This window comes from Rana temporaria, chromosome 8 (genome assembly GCF_905171775.1).
Source record: "Rana temporaria chromosome 8, aRanTem1.1, whole genome shotgun sequence".
Lineage (NCBI taxonomy): Eukaryota > Metazoa > Chordata > Amphibia > Anura > Ranidae > Rana > Rana temporaria.
This window is the reverse complement of record NC_053496.1, coordinates 34,559,990-34,586,190: the sequence shown is the minus strand read 5'-3', so window position 1 is coordinate 34,586,190 and position 26,201 is coordinate 34,559,990. Positions and strand designations below refer to the sequence as shown.

At 45.5% G+C, this 26,201-nt stretch overlaps 1 protein-coding gene across 20 annotated transcripts in view; it reads right to left on the bottom strand.

The window, feature by feature from the left end:
* Positions 1 to 26,201, bottom strand: part of ABLIM1 (actin binding LIM protein 1) — a 297,962-nt gene that overhangs the window by 247,894 nt on the left and 23,867 nt on the right. For all 20 annotated transcript variants that reach the window (XM_040361545.1, XM_040361549.1, XM_040361556.1 and 17 more), the window contains exon 2: positions 3,629 to 3,763. In XM_040361545.1, the coding sequence (XP_040217479.1) occupies positions 3,629 to 3,763 (135 nt within the window). The remainder of the gene's footprint in view (positions 1 to 3,628; positions 3,764 to 26,201) is intronic.

Sequence of the window (26,201 nt, the reverse complement as noted above, 5' to 3'; positions counted from 1 at the left end):
TGCCTCCTGGCCTAATGCCTGGGTATGGAGAAGCCACTTGAAGGCCTAGTTCTGAGACCTAAGGTTTTTTTGTCCCTGGGCTGTTACCAGAAGAGGTGTCTGTGTAGGGGCCTCTGACGTCCAAGCTTGCTGCCTGGGGCCTGGGGATAGTGAAGCCAAGTGTGGGCATAGGTCTGGGACCTAAGGTCTTTTGTCTTTGCACCCTGTTACTAGGAGAGGTGGTTATGTTTGAGGCATCTGCCTCCTGGCCCGCTGTCTGAGTATGGTGAAGCCACTTGCAGGCCTAGTTCTGAGACCTAAGGTCTTTTGTCTTTGCACCCTGTTACTAGGAGAGGTGGTTATGTTGGAGGCATCTGCCTCCCGGCCCGATGCCTGGGTATGGAGAAGCCACTTGCAGGCCTAGTTCTGAGACCTAAGGTCTTTTGTCCCTGGGCTGTTACCAGAAGACTGGTCTGTGTAGGGGCCTCTGGCTCCCAAGGTTGCTGACACATAGTTATGAGTGAGCTGCATTACACAGGGTGCTTTAATCCCTTTAGCAGGTTCTGGCTAGGATCACCATATCTTATCTTCAACTGACAACCCTGCACAGTGCAACACACAGCAACCTGAGGACACTATATGCACCATCACAACTAAAAAGAAAGTAGCTAAGCATATGTAAATGACAATATGGACAAATAAAGTATACCAGATATTAGTAATACACAGGGTGCAGTGATGATACAGGAGGTGAGTTGACACCCTCCCTGCAGTGTGCAGGAGCTCGGTAGAAGCTCACTTACTTAAGAATGAAGATATTGTTATCGCCTCCTGTGTACCATAACCCGAACAAACACTGCCGCTTCATACAGAGAGCGGACAGGCAACATTCCCAACCAGTTTTATGATGCCAGGATACACATGCTTCCTTACAGGGCATTTAAAGGGGTACTCCAGGCATACAGAAATAGGATACACAGGCTACAGGGGGTACTCCAGGCATACAGAAATAGGATGCACAGGCTACACAAGATCATTGGAAATAATAATTACTTTTGTTAGTTTTAACAGCAGCAGTAGCATAATATATGACATCATCAGACATCACTAGAGCGTTTTTTGGCACAGGAACAGGTCTAGGATAGATGAATGGAACTTCTGTAACCCTCAGAGTTCATTTGATGCTTATTGAACCCTAAAACCCACCTTCATTTTTGCCTTCCATATCAACTACAAGTTATGCCAAAAAAATCCTGAAATGTCAGTTGGAAGCCAAGGAAAGATAGCACCCAGCCTTATCAGTAATGGTTGGAGATCAGTGAATCAGTCCACCTGCCCCAGAGGACTGAATTGGGTTTGATGTATTTCTAATACCCTTGGAGATATGTTTACAAGGGGATAGGGACTAAGCAGGGATGCCCCCCTAGCTTGCATTACATTTTGAAGCTAGGCTCTAGTCAGCTTGAACTTGAATGGTTATGATTCTTGCAGGGGATTGTTCATAGTAGATAGACCAAGAAGAAACAATAGTATTGGGTACAATTATGCATGTGTCTCTCAGGTAAATTACTACAGGGTTTTATTACCAGTGGAACCCACTGGGGAAGAATATAAATATTTTGGGTGACCTTCCAGAAAGGTTTTTTATCCTTGCCGCCTAGGCTGTTACCAGGAAGGGAGGCTGTGTTGGAGGCATCTGCCTCCGGGCTTGATGCCTGGGGATGATAAATCCAAGTGCGGGCCTAGCTCTGGGACCTAAAGTCTTTTGTCTTTTGCCCCTGGGCTGTTACCAGGAGAAGACACTGTGTAGGTAGGGACCTCTGCCTTCCAAGCTTGCTGCCTGGGGACGGTGAAGCCAAGTGTGTTCCTAGGTCCAGGACCTAAGGTCCTTCGTCTTTGCCCCCTGTTACTAGGAGAGGAAGTTATGTTGGAGGCATCTGCCTCCAGGCCTGCTGCCTGGGGATAGTGAAGCCACGTGTGGGCCTAGGTCTAGGACCTAAGGTCCTTTGTCTTTGCCCCCTGTTACTAGGAGAGGAAGTTATGTTGGAGGCATCAGGCTCCAGGCCTGCTGCCTGGGGATAGTGAAGCCACGTGTGGGCCTAGCTCTGGGACCTAAAGTCTTTTGTCCCCGATCTATTACCAGGAGAGGAGACTGTGTAGGGGCCTCTGCCTCCCAAGATTGCTGCTTGGGGCCTAGGGAGGGTGAAGCCAAGTGTGGGCCTAGGTCTTTTTCTTTGTCCCATTAGGGGAGGAGGTTGTGCTGAAGGCCTCTGATCCCAAGCCTGTTGCCTGGGGACGATGAAGTCAAGTGTGGGCCTAGGTGCCGGGGTCTAATGGGCTTGCACTGCTTTGCTGGGGGGTAAATCTAGGAGCAGTAATACTGGAGCCATGTAGTCTGGAGATAAGTAGAGTTGTCTTTGGATGCGTTTTGGGTATCACTATGACTAATAAACCCTGTTAGGTTTTCTAAAGCGACTGAAGCCCAATTTTTTCCACACTAAAAAGATTCACAGATTTCACCCAGACATTTGAAATGCTAGCCCATCAAGTCATATGTGGCACCTCCTCATCTGCCCAGGGATAATCAGGTGCTACATTTTTAAGGTTTAGAAAAAAGACACACGTTCAATAAGTTCAACCAACAGTAATGAATAAACAAATAAGCTGAAAACCTTCATACAAAACCCTTGAACTCCAGTTGATGAATATAAAGGCAAAAAATCCCTATAAAGAATGGTCCGATTTGCTTCAAAGGGGAAAAAAAAATCCTTTCTGATCCCCTAAGGCAATGGTTATCAACTCCTGTCCTCAGGATCCACTAATGCCCCGTACACACAATCGGATTTTCCGTCGGAAAAACCTTGGATGGTTTTTCCGGCGGAATTCCACTCAATCTTGGCTTGCATACACACGGCCACACAAAAGTTCTCTGAACTTTCGACCGTCAAGAAGGGGGTGATGTACAACACAAAATTAAGTTTGATGCTTCCGAGCATGCATTGAATTGTTTCCAAGCATGCTTTAGAATTTTGCGCCTCGGAATAGCTACAGACGATTGGATTTTCCGTAAGAATTTGTTTCCCTTGGAAAATTTGAGAACCTGCTCTCCATCTTTTGCTGGCGGAAATTCCGACAGCAAAAGTCAGATGGAGCATACACACGATTGGAAATTTCGACAGCAAAAGTCCGATGTGAGCTTTTGAACGGAAATTCCGAGCGTGTGTATGCTCCATCTGACTTTTTCTGTCGGAATTTCCGATCGTGTGTACGGGGCATAACAGGCCAGGTTCGCAAGATAACTGAATGTCTATAAATAACCAGAACTTCCAGACTCTTCTCAATTATTGACATTTGTGTGAACAAAGGGCCGCCCCCGAGGATTTTAAACATTTGTTACCATAGCAGTTGTCACATATTTACTCCTTATTAAAAGATATCTAAACCCAAGAACAAAAATGCGATATGATGCAGACCTAAAAGCTCAGGGATGGTGGGGCCCCCTCCTGTTGGGAGGGGGGGGGGGTGCAACTCTTTAGCATCCTCCAAACACCGAAGCATCAGTTTTTGCTGGAGGGCCTCCTACCCATCATTGAAGCTCCTGAGGATGACAATGATAGCAGATACAGAAACACAAGAGGCTGGTTCTCACCTTTGCATATGAAGCATTTGATGTGGAAGTGTTTGGACTGGACTCGGAGGACCTCCCCTTTGCATGGCTCTCCACATTTATGGCAGCGGATGACCGGCTTCTCGGCAGGCTGCCCGGGGTCCTGGGAGTGGGCAACTGGAAGAGAGCGAGAGGGGAAACGATTAAACCACTTCCTGTACAGAGGAAACCTTTCAGAGTCACAGAGAACAAATTATATCTTCCCAAAGACATCTGCAATCCCAGAGGAGAGTCAGAAATAAAACATCATGATACAGGCATACAATTGTAGAAGAGCTCAACATTGGTTCATCTGCTTGAAAATTATCTACTTTGTGACACAACAGGAAGTAAGGAAAATCTCAGACCGTTGTCACTGGAACAGGTATTCTCATTTTAAATAATACGTTTTTATTCACTAAATTTTCATTTAAATTTGTATTTATTTTTCCTTAAATAAAACCATGTGACTGCATCATCGCCAATCCCCACTGGACAGCCACGGGAAAACAAATGAAACATTTTGCAGTGACTGCAGGATCCGGCAGCGGTTTCCCGCTAGCTCCGCCCACCGTCTGCGCAACGTGATACTAAGCAAGAAAACAATATATCTTATATGGTCTACAGTTGCTTGTGTTGCTATTTTAATTTATCATACATGTGAAATGATAGAACTTTAATTGGATTCTTTGATACACACACATCCTATATCTCCTGATGAAGCAGATCTTTTATCAGGGAACGTGTTGGGAATTTCCAGTGATGGAAACAGTGATACCTGCGTTTCAAGCATACATTGCTGATTGCATGTACAAACTCAGTGTAACGAGACCCTTGCTCGCTCAGTTCCACTCTCCCGACACTCCTCTGCTGCTGTTGAATCAGATTGCAACGTCTGATGGTTCGGTCATCCAAGGCTCCGGGATCCGAACTACAGCTATGTGCCGTTCAAAATCCATCAGAACAAACACCAGGCAGGCTGTATGTATGTTCAAACAGGCAACTCTTTATTGGGATGCACACAACACACTTTTATACAGCAGCTCGAACACCCCGCCCCCAACAACCGCTTTCCTATTGGTCAATTGTAAAGTACATGGTAGTTCTCAATTAGGTCCTCTTAGCCATGCAAATGAGGACTTGAAACAGGGTCAGCAGGGATTGGTCCGATAGCTTGAATAGAAGGACTGTTATGTGTAATGAGACAGAAGCCCCAGGGGGCAATCAATGTACATAAACAGCCAGACGCAGAACAATGCTTTTCCTCCAGACCATGGAGATGTCTGGAGGGGGTGTTAGCCTTAAGACAGGGCAGAAGACCCCCCCCCCCACTGTGTAACAGATTTTAAGGAGATACACTTCAGCATTCCAAAGTCCATGACAAAACTCCCCCCTGGGGAGACACAGTGGGACCCCGAACGGGTCAACTCGAGGATGTTGGAAAAGTAGTCTTAAGGTTCCAGGTCTGTCTGCCCGTGATAACCCATCCGCCTTCCTGTTTTGAGGCCCTGGCCCATAATCGGAATGCAAGAGGCTCACATTCAGTCCTCTCCAAAAGCCTCTGTCGCAGCTAGGTCAGTCACACTCAGACTTTAACAGATGGCAGGCAGCAGAGCTGGATGCTGCACCTAGGGTGCATGAAAATGGCAGGCTTGGACAAAAAAGGGGCGAAACGCGCAGTGCACATGGGGCCTTAACACAGACCTAGGCATTTTATAGGCCCTGGGCCACATCCAGCTCTTTTATTGTCCCTGTCTGGCACGCGTAAGGCCAATCAGAAACCAAATGTAAAAAGGTATATGCCATGCAAAATATACAACTGCATTGCTTTATTTTGATGGCAACTTCTATCCAGTTTATGCATGTGCGTGCGTGCCTATGCCCTCTCACAGAAACGTGTTGGAAAACATGGGCCAGTTCCACGTACCTCCGCGCATTTTTCAGTCCGGCGTAGCGTATCTCAGATACACTACGCCGCCGTAACTTTCAGCGTATTTTCCGTATCCTGAAAGAATTTGCGCCGTAAGTTACGGCGGTGTAGTGTAACTGTGTCGGCGTAAGGGCACGCAATTCAAATAGATAAGATGTGGGCGTGTTTTATGTTAATACGTCTTGACCCAACGTAAATTAGTTTTTTTCTGAACGGCGCATGCGCGGTCCGTGGGGGTATCCCAGTGCGCATGCTCCAAATTAACCCGCAACAAGCCAAGGCTTTCGACATGAACGTCATTCTACGCAAAGCCCTATTCACGAACATTTTACGCAAACGACGTACACGACGGAAAATTCTACGCTGGCCCGACGTCCATACTTAACATTGGCTACGCCTCATATAGCAGGGGTAACGTTACGCCGAAAAAAGCCTTACGGAAACAACGTAAAAAAATGCACCGGCCGGACGTACGTTTGTGGATTGGCGTATCTAGCTAATTTGCATACAAAACGCGGAAATCGACGGAAGCGCCACCTAGCGGCCAGCGTAAATATGCACCTTAGATCCGAAGGCGTACTAAGACGTACGCCAGTCGGATCTAGCCCAGCATTAGGCGTATCTTGTTTTGTGGATACAAAACAAAGATACGCCGGAGCATCCTAGAAGTTACGCGGCGTATCAATAGATACGCCGTGGATCTTTGTGGATCTGGCCCCATGTGTCTACAAGAGATGGCAGCAGCCATACTTATGCCCCCCCCCCAAGAGCATGTGGACTGCTCCGTGGCTATGGGGGAGCAGTTTGTGTTCCCCCAGATCCAGGCCAGTCAGCCAGCAAGGTGGCGGCGCTGTGCATGTGCCTTCATTGGTCCAATGGTAGCCAAAATGTCGGCAGTTGCACTTTCACTCATTTTGTGCAGCTTCAGCCGTGTAGGAGGGGGTCGCCAGCTCCTATTTTTGTCAATAAAAATGCATTTGAAAATATTACAGTCCGTGTTATTGATATGTGCCAAAGATACCGAAAAAGTCCCATGTGTATATTGACTTTTTCGTCAATCATCTCCGCCTACCCTGGGCAAAGTCAGACTGGAGGTCAAGGATTGCTTTTTTAAACAGTAAAAAGTAAATCTTTTTTTCTAAAAAATTATACTGTTCTCATACATCATAAAATACCAGGAATTCATCCATACAGATTGTATAGTTACTGACAGGTCCACTTGTCTCCAATATCTAATGCAGTGGTCTCCAAACTGTGACCCGGGGGCCAGATGTGGCCCTTTGCTTGCCTTTATATGCCTCTTGGGGCACTATTCATCTCACGGATAGGAGACACTATTCTGCCCACTGGCACCAACAATGGGGCATAATTCCTGCCACTGGCACCAACAATGGGGCATAATTCCTGCCACTGATACCAACAATGGGGCATAATTCCTGCCACTGGCACCAACAATGGGGCATAATTCCTGCCACTGATACCAACAATGGGGCATAATTCCTGCCACTGGCACCAACAATGGAGCATAATTCCTGCCACTGATACCAACAATGGAGCAGTATTGTTCCCCCTAATACTAAAGATAGGACACAGTTTTCTCCCATTAATGCCTAAAATAAACTTCTATTTTTGCTGGTCACAGTCCGGCCACCAAAAAGTCTGAAGGACCTTTGTTTAGAAGGTTTGGCGAGCCCTGATCTAAGGTATCCATACATCCAGAAAATCCTGGATAAACCCAAAGCACATACACAGATCTCAGGTAATTCGGGGACGTGTCACCCCATGCAGGTGCTGAAGAAGATTGTTTCCTGTAGACAAAGACACATTGTGCGGGAAATAAGCGCCTCATTAATCGCATTGTTGACAGACGTCCTTCCTATCCCGCTGTAATTAAAGCACAGTGACCTTTCAAAGTGAATCCGAGAACCAACTGGGAGGCGATTTTATATTTCCACTACTCCCTCAGTGATCAGACTGCGACTATGTACCAGGGGGCTAATCTGGGTCAGACATTTGTGAACACAGCCAGGAACTGTACAGACACCAGGACTTATATGATTGCGTCATCTCTGAGCCGTCATCTCAGCCCAGGAAGTAGATGGTGACCCTGGATGTTGCCAGAACAAAGTTGGGCCCATCCTTGATAAGACAAAAGTAGATGAAGGCTTTGTCAGGGGGAGTACTGTGATCTTCATGAGAGGTACTAAATACCTGGAAGTGTTCATGTTCAATTCTCTTGTACAATTTTCCTTTATATTTATGTCATTTTTGTTGCAGGAGATGCCCAAAATCTGACCTGTATCTTAGTGCAGACTTCTGGGAAAATCATTGTGCCAATCACACAAGCAGGAAATTACATTTCTGAGGGGGGGACGTTCTGTATACATTCTGGCCCAGATTCACATAGACTTACGGCGGCGTATCTCCAGATACGCCGGCGAAAGTCCGAATGGCCGCCGTCGTATCTATGCGCCTGATTAATAGAATCAGTTATGCATAGATTTGGCCAAGATACGAGCGGTATAAGTCTCCTACGCCGTCGTATCTTGGGGTGCATATTTACGCTGGCCTCTAGGTGGCGCTTCCGTTGATTTCCACGTCGAATATGTAAATTAGCAAGATACGCCGATTCACGAACGTACGTACCCCCGTCGCAATTAGTTACACCGTTTACGTTAGACATACGCCGGCGTAAAGATAAAGCAGGTCTCTAGGTGGCGCAGCCCATGCAAGGTATGGACGTCGGAACAAGCGTATCTTTTATGTCGTTTACGTAAGTCGTACGTGAATGGGGCTATGCGTAGGTTACTTTCACGTCACAGGCATTGAGCCGGCGTATCTTTGGGCGTAAATACGACGTGATACTGAGCATGCGCGCGCATGCGCCGTTCGTTTGGACAGGCATCCACATGGGGTCACGCTTAATTTAAATACAACCCGCCCACGACCTGCCTACTTTGAATTACGCGCATTTACGCCGGCCGATTTACGCTACGCCGCCGTAACTTAGGACGCAAGTGCTTTGTGAATACAGCACTTGCCTCTCTAAGTAGCGGTGGCGTAGCGTAAATAAGATACGCTACGCCCGCACAACGTAAAGCCGCCCTACGTGAATCTAGGCCTCTGTGTACAGAACACCTCCAGGGTGCCAAATTGTATTTTACAGAAAACTACAGCAGCTGCAGATTGCAAAGGAAAGGTCATTTTTAATAACAATCAATTACAATATGACTTGGGACGCAATTGTATACGCTAGTTTTTGTTTGTTTTTTTCCACAAAAATGTTACCCTTTAACCAAAACTATATAATAAGAGGTCCTACCTGTACAAAGCATTCATTTGTATCAAACCAGGCAGACCCTTGTACTATACATACTGTAGTTGGTAGATCTAATGCCGCGTACACACGACCGTTTTTCGGGATGTAAAAAATTAAAAAAAAAATTATGTCATTAAAAAACGATAATTTTTAATTTTTTTTGCTGATATTTACTGCTCCCATATATTTATTTGTACTTCCTACCTATGTTCAATTAAACTGTATTGAGACTTATTTTTCAATAAACCGTTTGTAAACAAAAAAAATAAAACGATCGTGTGTGGGCTTCAGAGCACTTTTCACGACGTAAAAAAGGGCCATTAAACATTTAGAACAAGCTCAAATTTTCAAAAAATGTGCATGCTCACAAGCAAGTTATGAGACAGGAGCGCTCGTTCTGGTAAAACTTCGTAATGGAGATAGCACATTCATCACGCTGTAACAGACTGAAAAGCACGAATCGTCTCTTACCAAAGTTTTACTAACACAAAATCAGCAAAAGCAGCCCAAAGGGTGGCGCCATCCGATTGGTACTTCCCCTTTATAGTGCCGTCGTATGTGTTCTACGTCACAGCGCTTTGCTAGAGCATTTTTTTTTTCACAAACGTGTGTAGGCAAGGCCGGCTTAACAATAATCGGGTTGAAAAAAACATTGTTTTTTCGAGGTACGCGGCATAAGGCCCCTTTTCACACTGGTGTCGGCGGTAAAGGAGCGCTTTGCCGGCGGTATAGCTGCTGGCAGGACTTTTTTTACCGTCCTGCTAGCGCACCGCTCCAGTGTGAAAGCCCTCGGGTCTTTCACACTGGAGAGACAGCAGCAGCTCTTTCAGGGCGCTTTGCGGGCTCTATTTTTAGCGTTATAGCGCCTGCAAAGCGCCCCGGTGTGAAAGGGGTCTAAAAGAGATTGTACTGACAGATTGCAGTCTATAGTCACCTTTAGAGGGGTTATCAGGAAGCTGCCTTAGTAAAGAGCAGTGTCACCTCCTGACAAGGGAGCATTGTGTAAATCACAGGAATTGCTGGACAGAATTAAAAACATTTCCCCTTGTTCATTTAGAGTAGCTGCTTCCCGGAGTTCCTCTATAAATCCATATTAGAGAGCGCAGAGGAACTCTCCATCATGTCAGCAGTGGAGACACAAATTCCGGATATTTCTCAGTAAACAAAAACTCATCAAATGTGTCTGTGAGATTCTATCAGGCGGGATTAACACCTCCTGTCTAAATGTATCACACCATGTGTAATTACTGCAGAGAAGTCACACTGAAAAGAGTATGATAATATACAATGTAGAGATACAGAGGAAGGAGCAGAGTCCTCCATCAGTGCAGAGTATTTCAGGAGAGGAGAGCTAGAGGAAGGAGCAGAGTCCTCCAGCAGTGCAGAGTATTTCAGGAGAGGAGAATAAAGGCCCGTACAAACTATTCGAAAATCGGAAGTATAATTTTGTCCAACGAACGATCTGCTGATTCCGTTTTTTTCGTCCGACACAAGCTGGATGTGCAGACTATAAAATTTGCGTCGTAAGTGAACTCTGCGTCTGATTTTCATTTATTTAGTACTGTTTTTGGACGAAAAAAAAAATCTGAAGAGCAAGACTACGCATGCTCAGAAATGAAGGAATACATTAGGGCCGAAACAACTAATCGATTAATCGACAACTAATCGATTATGAAAATAGTTGTCAACTATTTTCATAATCGATTAATCGGCCAGTTGATTAGTTGGCCTGCATATAGTATGCATTATTTGTTTATATATCAGGAAATACAGTGCAGCACACATACAGCTCAGAACACCATCCATACATGTCACTAAGTGCCTGAGAATTTGTGAATGTGAAAGTGTGAGGAGCAATGCCTCATGGGACATGTAGTCCTGGAAGTGAGTGGTTCTAAAGGCAGAAGTTTTTTTACCTTGCTATAGCGTGCGCTCTATACTATACTTTGCAGCTTGCTATTGAGGCACTCTGAAGGCAGGAGGAGCCACAAGCATCGGTGAGGGACCCCAGAAGTGGAGGATCAGGGCTGCTCTATGCAAAACCATTACACAGAGCAGGCAAGTATAACAAGTTTGTTTTTATAAAAAAAAAATAACTTTAAAGACTGTGCAGGGAAGATCAGCATCTGAACCCAGAGAAAGTGGAGGTAATATAATTCATTACAATTACTGTAGTTGGTTATTTATATTTACCACTGCATATGGATATTTAAGAATAAATTGCTTTTATTTTACATATTAACTAAATTGTACACCACACTTTTTTTTTTTTAAGATTATCCGATTAGTCGATTAATCGAAACAACAATTGGCCAACTAATCGATTATGAAAAGAATCGTTAGTTGCAGCCCTAGAATACACACAAAAGTATTCAACACATTAAGTCACTTCTGAAGTTGTATTCTGTCGTCCGAAAATTTTTGTAACCTCTTCACTTTGCACATGAGACTAGCATGCGATAAACAACGGCCAAACGCTCGTCCGAAAATCTGATTGTGTGTACAAGCAGAAATAAGCAGAGTTCTCCAGGCGAGCAGAGTATTTTAAGAGAGGAGAGTTGGATAGAGGAAGGAGCAGAGTCCTCCAGCACAGCAGAGTATTTCAGGAAGGAGAGTTAGAGGAAGGAGCAGAGTCCTCCAGCAGGGCAGAGTATTTCAGGAGAGGAGAGTTAGATAGAGGAAGGTGCAGAGTCCTCCAGGTGTGCAGAGTATTTCAGGAGAGGAGAGTTAGATAGAGGAAGGTGCAGAGTCCTCCAGGTGTGCAGAGTATTTCAGGAGAGGAGAGTTAGATAGAGCAAGGTGCAGAGTCCTCCAGCACAGCAGAGTATTTCAGGAGAGGAGAGTTAGATAGAGGAAGGAGCAGAGTCCTCCAGCACAGCAGAGTATTTCAGGAAGGAGAGTTAGATAGAGGAAGGTGCAGAGTCCTCCAGCACAGCAGAGTATTTCAGGAGAGGAGAGTTAGATAGAGCAAGGTGCAGAGTCCTCCAGCACAGCAGAGTATTTCAGGAAGGAGAGTTAGATAGAGGAAAGTGCAGAGTCCTCCAGGTGTGCAGAGTATTTCAGGAAGGAGAGTTAGATAGAGGAAGGTGCAGAGTCCTCCAGCACAGCAGAGTATTTCAGGAGAGGAGAGTTAGATAGCGCAAGGTGCAGAGTCCTCCAGCACAGCAGAGTATTTCAGGAGAGGAGAGTTAGATAGAGCAAGGTGCAGAGTCCTCCAGCACAGCAGAGTATTTCAGGATGGAGAGTTAGATAGAGGAAGGTGCAGAGTCCTCCAGCACAGCAGAGTATTTCAGGAGAGGAGAGTTAGATAGAGGAAGGTGCAGAGTCCTCCAGCACAGCAGAGTATTTCAGGTAGGAGAGTTAGATAGAGGAAGGTGCAGAGTCCTCCAGGTGTGCAGAGTATTTCAGGAGATAAGAGATGTTGGAGGAAGGGGCAGAGTCATCACGGTGAGCAGAGTATTTCAGGAGAGAAGAGTTGGATAGAGGAAGGGCCAGTCCTTCAGCAACACAGAGTATTTCAGGAGAGGAGAGTTGTATAGGGAAAGAAGCAGAATCCTCCAGCTGAGCAGAGTATAAGCTGGTATGAAAAATTTGAGACTAGTTTTGTAACACACCAACAGATGGCAGCACACACACAGTCACAGGGAGCACCAACCTTCATAAGTCAGTGTGCCAAAAGACATCGTCCTGTGTACATCGGGAGCTGTGCAACTGGTGCTATTCTGATCACGTGCGTTACCACTTCTGCTGGTTCATCACGGACAGCAAGTTAGAACACAGAGCAAACATGAAATTGTGAGTGAAACTGGGAAAATCTGCCTTATAAATGTTTGACATCATTCGGCAAGTTTACGGCGATGCTACAATGAGTTGAAGCTCCATTCGGATGGCGCCACCCTTGGGGCTGCTTTTGCTGATTTTGTGTTAGTAAAACTTTGGTGAGAGACTATTCGCGATTTCAGTTTTTCAAAGATCAAGTGCAAATAGCAGAAAGTTCTTGATGCACTTTGAAAAGAAGACTCCCAAGACACGTTCACAATGCTGGGAGCGCTGTATTGCTGTGCAAGGGGACGATTTTGAAGGTGATAGTATGCAAATGTAGATAAATATTTCCCTTTAAACAGAGCTTGTCTCAAAACGTTCTGATAACACCTTGTATGTGTGTTCCTGGTTCTCAGACCCAAACTGACAAGTTATGTCGCGTACACACGGTGTGAATTTCCAACAAGAAAAGTTCAAGGTGAGCTTTTGGTTGGAAATTCCGACCGAGTGTAGACTCCATCAGGAGTTTCCGACAGCAAAAATTTGAGAGCTGGTTCTCAATTTTTCAGACAAGAAAAGTTCATGTCGGAAATTCAGATTCTCTGTATGCAATTCCGACGCACAAAAAAAACACGCATGCTCGAAATCAAGTCGGTGCATGCTCGGAATTAAGGTTGTCCTGATACCGATACCAGTATCGGTATCGGGACCGATACCGAGTATTTGCGGGAGTACTCGTACTCCCGCAAATACCCCCGATACTGAAATAGAATACTTGCCCGCCGCCGCAGCCGCAAACCCGTCGCCGCAAAGCCGCCGCCGCTGTTAATCAGCGTGCGGGGAACATTACAGCTTTCGTTTGAATAGCTGTATCCCCACCGCGTATAGACACCCCCCCTTGCGCGGGATTGGACGGATGATCTGTCCAATCCCGCGCAAGGGGGAGTGTCTATACGCGGCGGGGATACAGCTATTCAAACGAAAGCTGTAATGTTCCCCGCACACTGATTAACGGCGGCACTTGCGGCATCATCAAGGTATGTAGGACATGGCTGCATTATGTGGGGGACATGGCTGCATTATGTGGGGGACATGGCTGCATTATGTGGGGGACATGGCTGCATTATGTGGGGGACATGGCTGGAATATGTGGGGGACATGGCTGGAATATGTGGGGGACATGGCTGCATTATGTGGGGGACATGGCTGGAATATGTGGGGGACATGGCTGGAATATGTGGGGGACATGGCTGCAATATGTGGGGGACATGGCTGCAATATGTGGGGGACATGGCTGCAATATGTGGGGGACATGGCTGTAATATGTGGGGGACATGGCTGCATTATGTGCGGGACATGGCTGTAATATGTGGGGGACATGGCTGCATTATGTGGGGGACATGGCTGCATTATGTGGGGGACATGGCTGCATTATGTGGGGGACATGGCTGGAATATGTGGGGGACATGGCTGAAGTATGTGCGGGACATGGCTGTAATATGTGGGGGACATGGCTGTAATATGTGGGGGACATGGCTGTAATATGTGGGGGACATGGCTGCAATATGTGGGGGACATGGCTGCAATATGTGGGGGACATGGCTGCAATATGTGGGGGACATGGCTGTAATATGTGGGGGACATGGCTGCATTATGTGGGGGACATGGCTGGAATATGTGGGGGACATGGCTGCAATATGTGGGGGACATGGCTGCAATATGTGGGGGACATGGCTGCAATATGTGGGGGACATGGCTGTAATATGTGGGGGACATGGCTGCATTTGGGGACACATTTAAAAAAAGTATCGGTATTCGGTATCGGCGAGTACATAAAAAAAAGTATCGGTACTTGTACTCAGTCCTAAAAAAGTGGTATCGGGACAACCCTACTCGGAATCATTGAACTTAATTTTTCTCGGCTCGTCGTAGTGTTGTACGTCACCGCGTTCTTGAAGGTCGGAATTTTGTGTGACCGTGTGTATGCAACACAAGTTTGAGCCAAAATTCCGTCTGAAAAAATCCCACAGTTTTCTTGTCGGAATTTCCGATCGCGTGTACGCGGCATTAGTCATCGAGCTACAACCAAGGTTGAGAAATTTGGTCTGGACATCTAGGCTTTGATGGCCTTTGGTTACAACCCTTTCTGGTGCGTAACCCGACTTTGATAACTTGTCCAGGGAACAAACAAACTCCATTAACCAAATAACATAATTTTCTATACTGATCATATCCTGAGGCAGAATCTCACGGATTCAGAAGATGTAATAACTGAATTACGTCAGCAGTACAATGTGCAGATAATTAAAGCAATTACTACTGTCACGCAGCACTGTACGGGAGACATTTCCTTACATTAAGTCGCTATATCCATCTATGGAAATCAGTAGTCAGCTTTACATTAGTAATATATTTAGATATTCCCATATTGTATGAAATGTTCTCAGAGATAGGACAGCACTTGTTCCCGTAGGTTACGGGGCAAGGTGATGTCACAGGTCACATGACTGAACATTGGTACTTATGTAACATTGTGGACAGTGTCAGCCGTCATTAACCACTTAAGCACTAAAGCATTTTTTTCATTTTTTGCACACATGTAAGAATCGCCATTTTTGCCCATAAAAAAAAAAAAAACATATATTTTCCGAAAGCAGAGGCCCTGTAGAATAAAAAGATATTATTTGCACCATATTTTTAGGAAAAATTTCATAAAATGTATTTCGTTGCAAAAACAAAACAATATAATACCCATTTTTTGGGGTAAAATATAAGCGAGATTGTGTTGAGTAAATACATACCAAATATGTCAAGTCTTAAAACTCCCTGCGCTTGTGATATCACAAATATGCTACCCAGAGATCGCCATAGGCAACATTTTAAAAGGCTTTACTGCTCACCAGTTTAGCGTCACCTTTAGGGCTCTTTCACACGGAGCGGACCGTTTCCGGGTCCGCTCCGTGTGTCTCCGTCGGCTCAGCGGGGATCCCCGCTCAGCTGTCGGCGGATAGGGCGGTCCCCGCACACAGTGCAGGGACCACCCTGTCTCTCCTCCGCTCTCCCCTATGGGGAATCGGATGCAGACGGACCGTCTGTCCGTCTGCATCAGTTCCGCTCCGCCGAACGGAAGAAAAATAGGGTTTCTTCCGTTCGCAAAAGCGGATCCCGACTGACGCGGACGCTAGCGGATGCTCCATCCGCTAACGGACGCGTTCCCATAGGGATTCATTACAAGTCCGTTAACGGACTTGTAATGAGCGGACGAACGGTCCGCTAGTGTGAAAGGACCCTTAGCTATGAGGCTAGATTTATTGCTTTCACTCCAACATTGATGATAATACCTCACAGGTGTGGTGTGATTGCGGCTTACATACACATGTGCACCCCATGCGCTTGCATTTGCACTTGTGGGTGTGCACGGAGCAACAGGCACGGGGCCAGATTCACGTAGAATAGTGCAAAACTGTGACGGCGTAACGTATGACATTTACGTTACACCGCTGCAAGTTTTACAGGCAAGTGCTTTATTCTCAAAGAACTTGCCTGTAAAGTTGCGGCTGCGTAGCGTAAATCCCCCGGCGCAATTCAAATGAGCCGGGTAGGGGCGTAGAACATTTAAATTAGGCACGTTCCCGCGCCGAACGTACTGCGCATGCGCCGTCCCTAAAATTTCCCGACGTGCATTGCGCTAAATGACGTCGCAAGGACGTCATTGGTTTAGACATGAATGGGGCGTCCAGCCCCATTCACGGACGAGTTACGCAAACGACGTAAAATTTTCAAATTGCGACGCAGGAACAATGGCCATACTTAACATTGGATACGCCACCTAGGGGGCATGTTTATCTTTACGCCGCGTATCTCTTACGGAAATGGCGTAAATTTACTGCGACGGGCAAGCGTACGTTCGTGAATCGACGTAACGACTCATTTGCATATTTTACGCCGACCTCAATGGAAGCGCCACCTAGCGGCCAGGGTAAATATTGCACCCTAAGATACGACGGCGCAGGCCGTCGTATCTTAGGCATGTTTAAGTGTATCTCAGTTTGAGAATACATTTAAACATACGACGGGCTTAGATTCGGAGTTACGTCGGCGTAACTCTTTGTGAATCTGGCCCACGGTGTAAAAAAAAAAAAAAAATTCCTTAATAAATGTTATTATAACTTAATTTATTTTAACTTTTTAATTTAACTTTATTGCTATCACAAGGGGGTTGTGATAGCCTTGGGCAGGTGACAGGTACTCTTTATGGAGACATTGGGGGTCTATTAAACTCCAATTCTCCCCTTCCCTCTAAGCCAGCTAACCAAACACAGATCGTGCTTGGTTAGCTGCTTTCCAGGCTGTTGACAGCTCTGAACCTGGAAGTGATGAAAATTTCTTCAAGCTTCATGCACTGCAGAGGAGATCTTCATGTATCATATGGTGGGGATGGTGTGTTCAGGGTGATGTGCAGTGTTAGTTTTCCTCCACACATAGCGTTTTGCCTTTAGACCAAAAAGGTCAATTTTTGTCTCATCTGACCAGAGCACCTTCTTCCACATGTTTGCTGTGTCCCCCACATGGCTTCTCACAAACTGCAAACAGGACTTCTTATGGCTTTCTTTCAAAAATGGCTTTCTTCTTGTCACTCTTCCATAAAGGTCAGATTTGTGGAGCACGACTAATGCCGCGTACACACGATCGGAATTTCCGATGGGATAAAATCCGATGTAATTTTCCGGCGGAATTCCGTTCAAGCTGTCTTGCATATACACTGTCAGACCAAATTCCAACCATCCAAAACGCGGTGACGTAAAAAAAACACTACAACGAGCCGAGAAAAATGAAGTTCAATGCTTCCGAGCATGCGTCGACTTGATTCTAAGCATGCATGTTTTTTTTCTCCGTCGGAGTTCCACACAGATGATCGGAATTTCCAATAGAATTTTTTTCCATCGGAAAAAAAATAAAACATGTTCTATTTCTAAACTCCAACGGAACAAGTCAGATGGGGCCCACACACGGTCGGAATATCCGCCGAAAAAAATTCCGTCTGACTTTTTTCATCGGAAATTCTGATCGTGTGTACAAGGCATAATAGTTGTCCTGTGGACAGATTCTCCCACCTGAGCTGTGGATCTCTGCAGCTCCTCCAGAGTTACCATGGGCCTCTTGGCTGCTTCTCTGATTAATACTCTCCTTGCCCGGCCTGTCAGTTTAGGTGGACGGTCATGTCTTGGTAGGTTTTCAGTTGTGCCATACTCTTTCCATTTTCAGATAATGGATTGAACAGTGCTCCATGAGATGTTCAAAGCTTGGGATATTTTTTTATAACCTAACCCTGCTTTAAACTTCTCCACAACTTTATCCCTGACCTGTCTGGTGTGTTCCTTGGCCTTCATGATGCTGTTTGTTCACTAAGGTTCTCCAACAATCCTCTGAGGGCTTCACAGAACAGCTGTATTTATACTGAGATTTAAAGGGGTTGTAAAGGCAGAAGTTTTTTTTTTTTAACTTAATGCATTCTATGCATTAAAATAAAAAGCCTTTTGTGTGCAGCAGCCCCCCTAATATTACTTGCGGTCCTTCTCTGTCCAGCAACGTTCACGAGTGTCTTAAGCCGTCCGAGATTATCCCTCCTGATTGGCTGAGACACAGCAGCGGCGCCATTGGCTCACGCTGCTGTCAAAGTCAGCTAGCCAATCAGGGGAGATGGGGTGGGGCCTGTAGGTCTGAATGGACACGGGGAGATGGGGTGGGGTCTGGAGGTCTGAATGGACAGATGGGGTGGGGCCTGGAGGTCTGAATGGACACAGGGAGCTGTGACTTAGCTTGGGTGCCCCATAGCAAGCTGCTTGCTGTGGGGGCACTTAACAGGAGAGAGGGGCCTGGATGACAGAAGAGGGACCCGAGAAGAGGAGGATCTGGGCTGCGCTGTGCAAATCCACTGCAACAGAGCAGGTAAACATAACGTTTGTTATTTTTTTATAGGGAAAAAACAAGACTTTACAATCATTTTAATTACACACAGATGGAATCTATTTACTAATTATGTGACTTCTGAAGGCAATTGGTTCCTCTAGATTTCAGTTTGGGGTATCAGAATAAAGGGGGCTGAATACAAATGCACCCCCCCCCCACACTTTTCAGATATTTATTTGTAAACAATTTGGAAAACCTTTCATCATTTTCCTTCCAATTCACAATTATGTGCCACTTTGTGTTGATCTATCACATAAAATCCCAATAAAATACATTTACATTTTTAGTTGTAACATGACAGAATGTGGAGAATATCAAGGGGTATGAATACTTTTTCAAGGCACTATACACCCAGTGATGTGTGTCCCTCGGAGTGGACACCTCTGCTGGGAGTCACAATGGCGGCTCTCATTGCTGAACGGGAACCTCAGCTGCGACAAGTTCTGTTCTGATGGGTAACTTTTAAAGCCCAATGAAGATAAATGGGTCAAGTCATCCTGGGACTTGTAGTGCACCAAGAAGAGTACGTCATGCATCATCTGTGTGCTGTGCGTTGGGGTGCTGCAGATCAGCAGACAAGGGTTTGGCGAAAGAGGTAGGAATTAGTGACGCAGGGGATGGGACGGGGGTTAATGGTGGGATAAAGTGCACCGTGTGCCGATTTCCATTTATAGTCAGAGGCCTGGATGTAAACCCCCCCCCCCCCCCCGCCACGTTCCGAGATAACGCCACTATTTTAATGCTGCGGAATCAGGTGGAAGTCTGAGCAGAAGGTCACTTTCCCTCTCCATCTGGAAGAATCGCCCACCCCTCTCCTGCTGGGGCTGGGGCTGGGGCTTAATAGCATCATGGGCCCCTGGGCAAAGTAATGCTCTGTGGCCCCTGGCAGACTGCCTCCCTTTCGCAGCTATCACTCTCAGTGCCATCATGGGGCCCCCAATTTTAGGGCAGTGTGGGCTCAAGGACCAGCTGCTTTGGGGAAAGTGCAGGGGCCCCCCATGCAGCTGGGGCCCCTGGGCAGTGCCCAGGTGTGCCCTCTCATTAAGACAGCCCTGCTGCTGGGAACAGGAAGGTGTTTACACGCTGTGCCCAGCACCTATTACCCAGCCAGTGATCTGCTCATGTCAAACATGGCAACTGCGTGCAAAGAAGCAAAAGAGGCGGGGTGCAGCTTGAAGGGGCGCAGGGGTCTGCTGGGTCACAGGGCTCCTAACCCTTCACCTCCAAATCAATCTACTCCACCCCAATCAATCTGTCCCTGTGTTATGTACTGACCTGTATAAACCAAATACGGGCTCTTTCGCACTGGTAAAAATAGGCAGCTGAGCTGCAGTTTTACCACCCTCCGGAAGTCTATCATTACAGCTTGACAGGGACATATACCACAGCCATGATGCTTTGCTTGGTCTGCGGCAATTTTACCTCAGGCTGCAGAATTCGAGAGGTGACACCACCTGTCAAACTCGTCCTTTTTACGACCAATGAGGTGCGCCACAACCGTGAGCGAAACTCTTGGCTTGCAGTTGCAGCAAAGTCCTCCATTGCAAAATTGCTGTTTAGCAATAATAAAAAAAAAAGTAAACCAGGTGACAGCAGTGCTCCTGAATGGCTGTCAACTGCTGCTTTACCACCCTCTGAAAAGCAATCCACTGTGGCTCACTTTTCAACTGGCAGTAAGCATTACCGCCAGCCCTTTTTAGAAAGGTTTATATTGCTCTGTAAATCAGGGATCCAAATGAAATACAGAATCTGACTATGTAATCTAAGTCGTGAAGAGGCTGCCCTAATTTTGTAATTAAAAAAAGTATTATGAAAAAAAATCCTATAACTAGAGGTGAACATTTTGATGCCAGAACCGAAAATGCAGGATGCCGAAAACCGTAAATTAAAAAATATATATATAATTTTATATATAATTGTATTATTTTTGACTTTTTATTGCATTTTGTGCATTTAAATCAATAGGAATTTATTGTCGGACATTGCTGGCACCTTTAGCGCAAGAAAAGCTCAAGAAAAAAACATCCCTTCAAATTTTATGTATAAATTTGTCTGTTGTGGTGTTAAAAATGTACTTGCTGCATTTTGGTTAGTAAAAAAAAAAAAAAAAAAAAAAAAAAAAACACACCAAAAATGCACCTCCCTGTTAAAAAGCAATGAAAATGCAGAAAGAAACAACGCATCAATAACGCACCCGTGTTGCATTTTTGATGTGGTTTTTGAGTCACATGACCTATGAAAAACACACTGGGCTAGATTCAGCAAGCATTTACGGCGGCGTATCTCCAGATATGCCGCCGTAATTTCAAATCTGCGTTGGCGTATCGTTACGCCGATTCTCCAAGGCAGATACATCCAAAAAATAGGCTTCCTCCTCCGACGTAACTTGAATGCGGCGGCGTATAATTGTGTGCATTCTCACGCTGGCCGCTAGGGGCGCTTCCGTTGTTTTCGGCGTAGAGTATGCAAATTACCTAGTTACGCCGATTCACAAACGTACGTGCGCCCGGCGGTAGTTTTTTACGTTGTTTGCGTAAGGCTTTTTCGGCGTAACGTTGCTCCTGCTTCTATGAGGCGCACGCAATGTTAAGTATGGACGTCGTTCCCGCTTAGAAATTTGAATTTTTCACGTCGTTTGCGTAAGTCCGCGAATAGGGCTGGACGTAATTTACGTTCACGTCGAAACCAATACGTCGTTGCGGCGTACTTGGGAGCAATGCACACTGGGATATGTACACGGACAGCGCATGCGCCGTTCGGAAAACACGTCAATCACGTCAGGTCATCACACATTAGCATAAAACACATTTGAATTACGCAGGCTTACGCCAGCCCCATTTACGCTACGCCGCCGTAAGTTAGGAGGCAAGTGCTTTGTGAATACAGCACTTGCCTCTCAAACTTACGGCGGCGCAGCGTAAATACGATACGCTGCGCCGCCGTACGAATGGGCGCAGCTACGTGAATCTAGCCCACTATAAGCACCGTAAAATGGTGGTAAAATCACGACAAAAATCACATGCATTATCGCCACCTTCTTTTATTTTCTGCAAAATGCTGACAACACCATTGATGTTTCAGTGGTCGAAATTTCAGTGCATCGCTACCTATAACAACATACTGTAATATAAATAACAATAAGAGGGCGCCATCCCCTAAAAATGATAATCATAATAAATGAATATGACAAAGATTAGGGCAGCTGCCCCTTTAAGTGTAAAAAACACAATATACTGTAGTAGGCGCTAGAACCTACTTTTGTTTTTTGCACATAAATATAACCATGGCTTGTTTTTTGTATTAGAGGCCAAGTGAACATGTATTTTAAATCAACTAAATACAAAAAGGCGTGAAGTCTTAAGCCTCGTACACATGATCGGATTTTCCGACAACAAGTGTGTGACGGCAGGGTTTTGTCGGATAATCCAACTGTTTGTATGTTTCATCGGACAATTGTTGTCGACAAATGTTTTAGAGCATGCTTTCAAATTTTCAGACAACAAATGTGTGTTGTCGGATTATCTGATCCTGTGTAAACAAGTCAGTCGGAAAAAAATCAACAGTACAAACACGCATGCTCAGAAGCAATGCTAACCATAACACAACATTAGCAGAAGTTGCCCAAAGGGTGGCGCTAAAGAGCTAAAAAAAAAAACACGTAGTTTTGTGTATGTTGGCTGAAAAAAGTTCTGCCGTCTGTATGCAGAACAAGTTCACGGCCAGCGCCCTTCCCACAAAATTCTACGGATTTGTCCGATGGAAATCCGATTGTGTGTACGAGGCTTTACAATTAATTTACTCTATAAAGCAGCCACAGTAGAAAAGCCTGCCTCCTGCTGCTGAAAATAACTCTTGCTCTCTATGAGGAAGCAGTGGCCTCTCTGCAGAGGTCTAACTCCCTCCTCCCTGCTGATTCACAGCTCTACATAAGAGAAAGTCCGCATTACAAAAATAAGCCTATGTGATTTTTTATGATTGGGTTCACATGCTTACATTAAAGCTGAACTGTGGGCACAAATATCAAATAGATTCCTCAATAACTACAAAGGATATCAATCCACAATGTTTGCAGCAAATGCCTTTGTAAACTCAGATATCACCTTGTAAAAGTAGCAGTGACATCATCTCTGCGCTGTACATAGTCTGTACAAAGAGCAGAGGCATGTGAAGGGCAAAGTAGGCTCCACCCACAACAGGTTGCCCATAGAAAACTACAGGAGGGGGCGGAGACAAGACCAGTCACCCTGCACAAGGAGAGAGAGCAGCAGTGAGTGGTCTTTATTATAGGAAGTTCCTTGCGCAGAGGCAAAGTACAGGAGTTGTTCCTTGCTAGAATACTGCAGAGATGATATACAAACTAATAATATCCATTTCTTGTGTATTTAGATAATATTTTCTTTGCCCGGAGGTCAGCTTTAAGGGTTGCATTTACCTAACTGCAACAATTCGGCAGCTTGCTGATAAAACACTCCAGTTATAAAGATACATTTCAAAGAAGTAATATAGTACTATAAGGGCTCGACAAATCCCGGTCGCCAGGGCGACTAGAAATAGTGTCCTGGCGACTTGGCTTGGACTGGCACCATCTGGTGGTGAGCCGTTGGTATTACAAGTTAATACCACCAGATGTGAGCTGGCGCCATCTGGTGGTGGTCGTTGGTATTACAAGTTAAGCATTACAAGTTAAACAGCAATTCTAATGTCATTTTTCACTATTTTCACTGCCATCTTTTTCCCTCTAATTAGAACCCCCAAACATTATATATATTTTTTATCCCAACACCCTAGAGAATAAAATGGCAATCGTTGCAATACTTTCTGTTACGCCGTATTTGTGCAGCGGTCTTACAAGCGCAGTTTTTTGGGAAAAAATTACACTTTTTTAAATTAAAAAATAAGACAACAGTAAAGTTATCCCCATTTTTTTTAATATTATGAAAGATAATGTTACGCCGAGTAAATTCATACCCAACATGTCACGCTTCAAAATTGCGTCCATTCGTGGAATGCCGACAAACTTTTACCCTTTAAAATCTTCATAGGCAAAGTTTAAAAAAATCTACAGGTTGCATGTTTTGAGTTACAGAGGAGGTCTAGGGTTAGAATTATTGCTCTCGCTCTACCAATCACGGCGATACCTCACATGTGTGGTTTAAACACTGTTTACATATGCGGGCGCTGCTCACGTATGTGTTCGCTTCTGCGCGCGAGCTCGTCGGGACGGGGCACGTTTTCTGGCGCCTAACTTTTTTAGCTGGCTCCTAGATTCCAAGCAAATTTGTCAAACCCTGTACTATATAGTAATAGCAACTCATATTATACATGTCTTTGTTGGTTTGGTTGGATTGTCCTTGATAGACATACAAGAAAACATTGATCAATCTCTCCATCAATGGATCTCTGGCTTCTCAGAGGGTCATGCAAGTATCTGAATGGTGGTAATGAGAATGCATTCCCTCGGACCGGACGCAGGAAAAACAGCGACGCGTTCTGAAGCTAGAGAGGATGAACAGATGTCTGCCCACCTGTCCTACTCCGGGAGACATCTGCCTGTCTATGGTCAGCTTAACAATATTCACAACCTACTAATTATCTGCTGCAAGGATAGAAACAAAGGAGATCATTGCAGCATGAAAGGGAATCAACAGACGAACGTGAGCAACAGATCTCCCCCTACACACAGAGATGGTATCCCCCAAAATAAAGATTTTTATATACAGCTCTTATTTTGTAAATTTCGCTCTCCATCGCTTGGCTACATATATTCAGCAGAGTGTAGATCAGGGGAAGGCGACCCCAGAGAGGCGGAGATCTGCTATAAAAACAAAAAGAAATCAATTATCACTGGTTGGGTACATTTTAAGGGGGTGTGGCCAAATTAAAGTGGGTGGGGTTATCGATGATAGGGCAATGAAATAAAGCATACAACTGTTGTCAGTGTCACCCCCCCCCCCCCCCCAAATAATGCTTTCTTCACATTGGGGAGCCCTAGTAATGACTCCTTTTACAATGTTGGTCAAGGAACCCCCCCCCCTCTATAGTGACTCCATTATACTGATCCCCATTAGTGCTGCTCATCATCATCATTATAATATTAGTCACCCCCAGTGCCACCATGTCACCCCAAAGCCACCATTATATTTCCCCAGTGCCATCAATATATGCCTTCATTGCTACCATTATGTACTCCAGTGCCACCATGTCACCCAAGTGCCACTATTATGTCCTTTCCAAGCTATCCTGTCACCACAGTGCCACCATCATGTCCTCCCAGTAACTTCCTGTGACCCTCTAGTACCATCATCATGTCCTTCCATCCTTTCATCCCAGTGCCACCATCATGTCCTCCCAGTAACTTCCTGTGACCCTCTAGTACCATCATCATGTCCTTCCATCCTTTCATCCCAGTGCCACCATTATGTCCTCCCAGTGCCATCCTATCAACCTAGTGCCAATTTGATCTCCCAGTGCCTCTCTGTTACCCCGTTGCCACCATCATGTCCTCCCAGTAACTTCCTGTGACCACCAGTGCCATCATTATGACCTCCCAGTGTCCTCCTGTGACCTCCTCAGTGCTACCATTGTCCTTCCAGTGCCACCATTATGTCTTCCAAGTGTTATCCTGTCACCCCAGTGCAACAATGTCACCCCAGTGCCACCATTATGTCCTCCAAGTGCTATCCTGTCACCCCAGTACAACTATGATGTCTCACCAGTGCCATCCTATTGCCCCAGTGCCACTGTTAAGTCTTCCCAGTGCCATCCTATGCACTTAGTGCCACCATTATGTCCTCCCAGTGCCATCCTGTCACCCTAATGCAAATATGACGACCTCCCCAGTACCATCCTGGATGCCACAATTATGTTATGTCCTCCCAGTAATATCCTGTGACCCCCAGTGCCACCATTATGTCCTCCCAGTGTCATCCTGTGACCCCAGTGCCAATATGATACGGTACGGGAGCCAGCAACACGGCAGGATTGGTCAAAATCTGCATGTCAAATGCCTGCAATTTAGGGACCACCCAAAGTACATATAACTTTCTATATCTGTAGTACATTGTTTTCACAAAGCTAACACAACAGGATAAGGATAAGTGACAGTTGTTTTCAGGATCCTTAAAAAAGTGACAGTTATTTTTAGTTCATTGATATATAGAAATAAGTCACATGGCTAAAATAAAAATTCTCGTCCTTATGTTAAAGGTTTGTGAAATTAGCTTATTGTATATACCACCAACAACATACAGCCCAGCGTTAGGCTATAGAGACCTCAGATTCCTGAGCACATCGCCGGCCATAAAAGAGACAGTCAGGGCGGCAGTGTCCTCTCCGCCACAGACGCTGATCTTGCGGATACGAAATGTTGGCCCGGCTTGTAAAAGCAGATGATGCTGACTGCGCTAAGCCCGGCCATGAATGGAAACGCTCGCAAGTCAACATTTTCCGCTACATTTATTTCCAGGGCCCGAGTCAGAAGGCAGCAGGCAGGGCAGGGAGAAGGTCATGCAGGATCTGGACAGCTCACTATCCAAGCAGACAAAGGCAGGCTTATGTATGAGAGCGCCACCGGATGTGCCAGGGGGTAACCCATA